General features: G+C 40.5%; 1 protein-coding gene across 1 annotated transcript in view; it reads right to left on the bottom strand.

Moving 5' to 3' along the window:
• Positions 1-300: 300 nt before the first annotated feature.
• Positions 301-6,937, bottom strand: part of AR (androgen receptor) — a gene marked incomplete at its 5' end in the record, with an annotated part of 312,266 nt that continues 305,629 nt past the window's right edge. Inside the window, 3 exons of the mRNA XM_081080827.1 lie at positions 301-768; positions 1,562-1,719; positions 2,542-2,672. Of these exons, the coding sequence (XP_080936953.1) occupies positions 613-768; positions 1,562-1,719; positions 2,542-2,672 (445 nt within the window). The 3' untranslated portion in view covers positions 301-612. The remainder of the gene's footprint in view (positions 769-1,561; positions 1,720-2,541; positions 2,673-6,937) is intronic.

The following is a 6,937-nucleotide window of genomic DNA, read 5'->3' as shown; positions in this document are numbered from 1 at the left end:
GCTTTTTGCAGAAACTCTGGGAGGGAGGGTTTTGAAAAATAACAACGACTCCCCATGGTCTTGTAATGCTCACCTTATTCTAGTCACTGTTAGCGACTTGGGGATTTGTTTGTTTTTATATTTTTGAAAGGAAAAAATATCCTAGCAAGTTTTTTTTGGTTTTTGTTTGTTTGTTTGTTTGACTTTTGGTTTTCCAAGATACTCTTAGCTCCGTAAACTTCCCGTGGCACTAAGTGAGTAAACATTTGTGTGGCTGGCACACAGCACACTGCTATAAACAAGCACAACTTGACACTGGTCCACATGAGGATCATCACAGATTTAAAGAAATATAACACCATTCAAAACACAGATAAGAAACATTAATTGCGGAGAGCAGAGTCTGAAAGTGCCATGGGAGGGTCAGATGGGGAGGTGGGGGACGGGGGGAAGAAAGAAGGAAAATAGAAAAAAGTCTGGCAAACAGGATTCAGGAATATGTTCTCGACAGACTACACATCAATAGAGGAAATTCCCCAAGGCACAGAAGAGAAATAGTGCAGAGTTATAACAGGCAGAAGATATCTGAAAAGGGGAGTGAGGTGGGGTGAGAAAATGGGGGCTTCCAAAGCTTCATTGAGTGTGGAAATAGATGGGCTTGACTTTTCCAGAAAGGATCTTGGGTACTTGCACAGAGATGATCTCTGCCATCATTTCTGGAAAGTCCACGCTCACCATGTGCGACTTGATTAGCAGGTCAAAAGTGAACTGGTGCAGCTCTCGTGCAATCTGTAGGGGGGACAATAAGAGAGGGAGGAAATAAGAAATAAGGGTTGACAAAGAGTTGACTTCTATTAGGCTCTTACTCCCACCTTTGCTTTTTCTCCTTCCCTATTCTTGGTCGTGTGTGTGTGTGTGTGTGTGTGTGTGTGTGTGTGTGTGTCTGTGTGCGCGCGTGCACTCTAAATGACCTCCATGGAACCACTGAGGGTTCCCAAAAGATCTCTTACACCATTGTAAACTTTCTGACTCAGGACTAAGTATTGCTCTTCCCCAGGGCTCCTCTCTCTCTCTCTGTCTCTCTCTCTGTCTCTCTCTCTGTCTCTCTCTCTCTCTGTCTCTCTCTCTCTCACACACACACACACGCGCACACACACACACACACACACTCAGAAACGCAGAGTATGCATAAAAACTCACACACACACACACACACACACACACACACACACTCAGAAACACAAACGGTGTATGCACAAAAACTCACACTCATGACTCAAAGAAGAGGGGGAAAACATCCAGGTCTGTTTTGTCTGCCCAGAGAAGTTATCTGGTCTAAGCCCATTCCCTGAGTCCCAACTGCTCTGTTCTCAACTCCTCCACCTCTTTCACAACATCCAGCTGGGACATCGTGACCTGTGTTCATTTCTTCTCCATTGCATTTTCTTCCTGGACCACACTCAAAGTAAGAGGAGTATGGAAGCACCTCCCAACAGGTGGTGCCAGACCCTAGAAGAACATACTATCATTTGGCTCTATCAGGCAGCTCTCCCTGACAAGGAACCCTCCATCATTTGCTTACAGGCTGCACAGAGTCCAGGAGCTTGGTGAGCTGGTAGAAGCGCCTTGAGCAGGATGTGGGATTTTTTCTCTTGCATGCAATGATACGATCAAGTTCCTTGATGTAGTTCATTCGAAGTTCATCAAAGAATTTTTGATTTTTCAGCCCATCCACTGGAACTGATGTGGGATGAAGACAGAATGGGGAGGGGAAGCATGCCCACAAAGGAGCATTAGATAAAGCACCAAGTTTTCTGGCCACAAACTTGACACCCACCCCACAGGGAGGGAACCATCTACTTGATTTCCTGCAGCTGAAGTCTGTATGTCTGGGGCCTTCAGTTTGCCAGAAAGGTCTTGGGGGAAAGGCTAGCTGGACCCAACTTGAAGAGCATCAAATACATACAATGTGCTTAACCTTTCCTTTTTCTAGTCTTCTTATCACATTTCTTAGGACCTATGATTTTACATTATCCACAGAGTAGTTCTGATTTAGACAATTAAAACACATAACTTTGAATACCAAATTTTGACTCATTTATCAGCTAAAAGAGCACTCTGCTTAGAAGAGACATTACAGAAACATTTTTGGATGCCAAATAAACCCTGTCTGAGTTATTTACATAGACCTTCTCTTGTTGGCAGGGGAGGAAGTTCTTTCTAAGAGGCAGTCCCTTCTGCCCTGCAAGAAATATAAGGTAGGCCTTGCCTGATTCTACGGTAGAAGGTATGGAAAACTTCAGAGGTCTGCCAAAAGGTTTTATCCCAAAGAGAGGATCGGGATAGGTGGAAATCTAATGGAGGATGAATTTTAGCAATGAAATTGGTCTTTATCTATGAAATTTATCCTTGTTAAGCAAAATGATGCTAAGGGAGAATGGAGTGGGAAGGGTGAAAACGAAAGGGAAATGTCCAAGAGCTGATAACTCTTTAATGAAAAAAGCAACTGTTCTCTGAGCCCCTAGGCCCCCAAGGACATTCCCTACCCCTCCAGGCACTTACTAATGCTGAAGAGCAGCAGTGCCTTCATGCACAGGAATTCCTGGGGGGTGATTTGGAGCCATCCAAATTCTTGAGAGAGGTGCCTCATTCGGACACACTGGCTGTACATCCGGGACTTATGCATGCGGTACCTGAGAAAGAGACACACAGAGGAAGGGGAGAAATGAGGAAGGTTTATAACAAGTCCAAGAGAATATCTGTTGCTCTCCCCTCGCCAGGTTCTCCAAGAAGAGCTTGGTGTTCCTCTTGTTAGTACTTCAATGTCAAGAAACAAGGTTGATATTCCCCCACTAAAAAAAAAAAAAAAAAAAAAAAAAAAAAAAAAAAAAAAAAATTCCTGACATCCTGATAACTACTCATCTCTCCTGGTCAGGATATGGGTAAACACATGGAAATTCCATGTTCCTGTGTCCCTCCTATTTCCTGAGACAGGGACAGGCAAGTCTAACCAAAATGGCCCAGGCACATGGTCTCTCTGACTACATTTTCAATAACCTAGCTACATCCAGAGCCAGAACATGCCTTCCAGGTATCACAACTTGGAGATTTTATAGGAGACAGGACTTAGAAATCAAGCCTTAAAGTAAGGATACCAAGATTCTTAAGTGGCTATAGTAGTAGTTCATCTTGTCAATTTCCCTGCCTCTTGTCTTGAATACCATTTCCCATACAAAAATATTAAGTATTTATTTAAATGCTCCTAAGGAAGGAGATTCATCCATTGTCCCTTCAAAATGAGTTCCAATGTTTATCAAATCATCCAGGAAGTGTTTCTGAATGTTCAATGTAAAGGTCTCCTGCTGAGGAAGAGCTTAACCCTCATATATTGGCTGCTCCTTACTACAGTTTGGAAGTTATAAACAGTGTGAGCTGTTTTCATTATAGTGACTTGTGAATGGATCATCACATTATCACCTATAAATTATATGTGGAAGTGGCCAAGCTTCTTATGGGAAGCAAACTCTCTTTTCCATGACTGTCTATAGCAGTGATGGCGAACCTTTTGAGCTCGGCATGCCAGCATTTTGAAAAACCCTAACTTAACTCTGGTGCCGTGTCACATATAGAAATTTTTGATATTTGCAACCATAGGAAAACAAAGATTTATATTTTTGATATTTATTTTATATATTTAAATGCCATTTAACAAAGAAAAATCAACCAAAAAAATGAGTTTGCGTGTCACCTCTGACACACATGTCATAGGTTCACCATCACTGGTCTATAGCAAGCCTCTAAGAGAAAATACAGCATCCTCTAGCTGGTAGGCATTCTTGGTTTTCGGCACTCCATAAATTGTGAGAGAGAGAAAAAGAGAGAGAGAGAGAGAGAGAGAGAGGGAGAGAGAGAAAGAGAGAGAGAGAGAGAGAGAGAGAGAGAGAGAGAAATTATATATCTTGTGGAAAAAGTAAAAGGAATGTGACACCCACTTAAGTGGTAAGGAAAAAGACCTCCCAGATTGTGACTGAAGGTTGTGGTTTAATATTTTGGTTCCCAAACCACTAGCATAGTCCACAACCTGAGTATCTATGGCACTAGGTGGATGGAAGCTCAACACTCTCTCTCAGAGAAATTTTGGTTGGCCTAAAGAAAGGGGGAAGGAGGTGGATGGTGTAGAAATATTCAATTCTGACTGGAGCGCAACTGGAAAGAAGTATTTAGGTAGTAGCACAAGTCAATTGACCAAAACACTGTTGCTCCAAGCTCTTTCAATATAGAGAATTTTTAAATAACATCTGCTGACTCTGGGGCCTGGATCTATTCTGGTCTTTATTGTACTTCCAGGACTCTGTTGATAACAACACTGCAGTCTTTTTACCTGCCATTGATATCATGCTCCTGGCATGCAGGACTGCTGTAACATTGCTACAAGCCCCAAGAACAGAGAAATTAGGGAAAGATGGGGAGAAAGGCAACAGAAGAAATTCAGAAAAGATAGGAACAGAAAAGGGAGAGAAAGGGCAAAAAGAATAAGGAAATCGTTAAAAGGAAAGAAAGGGAAAGAGAGTAGAAGGTAGGGAACATGGGGTCAAAAATGAAATTCAGGAGAGCAGAGGTAGGTGGGAGTAAAGGAGGGGAAATGAAAATTGGAGAACACTGAGCACGGTGCCTGGCAATTCTTAAGTGCTCAATAAATTACATATAGGAAGGTGCCGTTATCATACTATTCACCATTCAACAGATGAGAAGAATGAGATTCAAGGAAGTTAAGTAATTTACCAATGGTCATACAGGTAGGGTTCAAGCTCATTACCCTTATATGTGTTTCCCAAAAAGGTCAGGAACAAAGAAAAATGCAGGGCTGATGATAGGGTTTGATATAAGAGAAATCAGCAAATGGGTTGGCTCAGATTCCTTGTCTCTCTTTGGGCTTCAGTCTCTCTATTACTAGTACCTTAATGAGGCTAACGACAACCAGTGTTTTTCAACTAGAGAGTTACTGTCTCCATATTGGGTGCTAAAATGTGTTTAGACTGTCACGGTGACTGGAGTTTTATTTGGTATATTGTGGACAGGTACCAGGAATGTTAAACATATTCCAATATGTAGGAACTTCCTGTGCAATGAAAAAGTATTCCTCCAAAAATGTCAACAACATCCCTGTTGAGAAACATTGGTTTAGATGATTTTTTAGGAATTGCAAGAGCTCTAGCATAGTGGGTTCCTATGAGAAGAAGGAGACAGGGGGCACCTATTGTTTCAGGAGCTCTGGGGCTTGATGTATTTAAGACCATGTGGGTAGTCCTGTGGTACCTTTTTTTCGGGGGGGGGGGGCAGTAAAAGCATTTATTTTTATTTTTTTATTTTTTTAGATCTTTATTCTTGAGAGTATTGAAGATGTTTCTCGTATCCTCCCCCATTACCCTCCTCCACCAAGATCCAGATCCTGCCCTACACCAGGCCTTCACCATAGGCCCCTGTGTAAAGCAAATGTGCATATAAGTTCTTTGGTTAATCTCTTCCTGCCCCTCTCACCCCTTTGCACTGAGATTCATTAGTCTGTTTCATGTTTCCATGCCTCTGGTTCTATTTTATTAATCAGGTTATTTTGTTCATTAGATTCCTTGTTGTTCATTTTGAATTTTAGATTCAATTGTTGATAGATATGTATTTATTGCTATTTTATTGCTCATATTTTGATTTCTCCTTCTTCTTCTTCTTCTTCTTCTTCTTCTTCTTCTTCTTCTTCTTCTTCTTCTTCTTCTCCTTCGTCTTCTTCTTCTTCTCCTCCCTCTTCTCCTTCTCCTTCTCCTCCTCCTTCTCCTCCTTCTCCTTCTCCTTCTCCTTCTCCTTCTCCTTCTCCTTCTCCTTCTCCTTCTCCTTCTCCTTCTCCTTCTCCTTCTCCTTCTCCTTCTTCTCCTTCTCCTTCAACATTTAACATTTTAAGTAATACTGGTTTGGTTTTGATGTACTCCTTCAGCTTTTTCTTGTCTGTGAAACTCTTTATCTGACCTTCTATTCTAAATAATAGCTTTGCTGGTTAGAGTAATCTTGGTTGTCAGTTTTTGCTTTTCATCACTTTTTTTTTACTACAATTATAAAATGCTATTAAAAATGTTTTATTAATATTTATATTGTTAATTAAATGACAATGATTCCTCATAAATTCTGAACAGAGAATTATGGTCCATTAGTCTCTGCTCAGACTGCTTATTAGCCAATCAGAATAGTTGATATCTTCTTCTCACACAGTCAGGTAGTTGATGTTAAAGCTTGCTGATGATACTGGTTCCTTTGTATACCCCTGGAGGTGCTGAAAGAAGAAAGCTCTCAAGAAGTTTACAACTATATTGAGGATATTTCAAGGTGGTAATTTTCTTGGGGGCACTTTTAAAGAACTTTGCAATAATTTTAAAAATCCCCTGCTTTTGACCTTTAGTTTCTTTCTTTCTTTTTTTCTGTTCATCAGATTATTTATTCACGTGATTTTTAGATTCACTTGTTGATAGATGTGTATTTGTTGTTCATAATTTGTATCTTTACCTTTTTCTTCTTCTTCCTCTTCTTAAAGGATACCTTTTAGCATTTCATATAATACTGGTTTGGTGGTGATGAACTCCTTTACCTTTTTCTTATCTGTGAAGCTCTTTATCTGACCTTCAATTCTGAATGATAGCTTTGCTGAGTAAAGTAATCTTGGTTGTAGGTTCTTGGTATTCATCATTTTGAATATTTCTTGCCACTCCCTTCTAGCCTGCATAGTTTCTGTTGAGAAATCAGCTGAAAATTGTATGAGTACTCTCTTGTAGGTAACTGACTTTTTTTCTCTTGCTGCTTTTAAGATTTTCTCTTTGTCTTTTGCTCTTGGCATTTTAATTATGATGTGTCTTGGTGTGGTCCTCTTTGGATTCCTTTTGTTTGGGGTTCTATGTGCTTCCTGGACTTTTAAATCTAT

Source organism: Myotis nattereri, assembly GCF_964212035.1.
Source record: "Myotis nattereri genome assembly, chromosome: X".
NCBI classification, from domain to species: domain Eukaryota; kingdom Metazoa; phylum Chordata; class Mammalia; order Chiroptera; family Vespertilionidae; genus Myotis; species Myotis nattereri.
The sequence above is the reverse complement of the archived record's forward strand: the minus strand, read 5'-3'. Positions and strand labels throughout refer to the sequence as shown.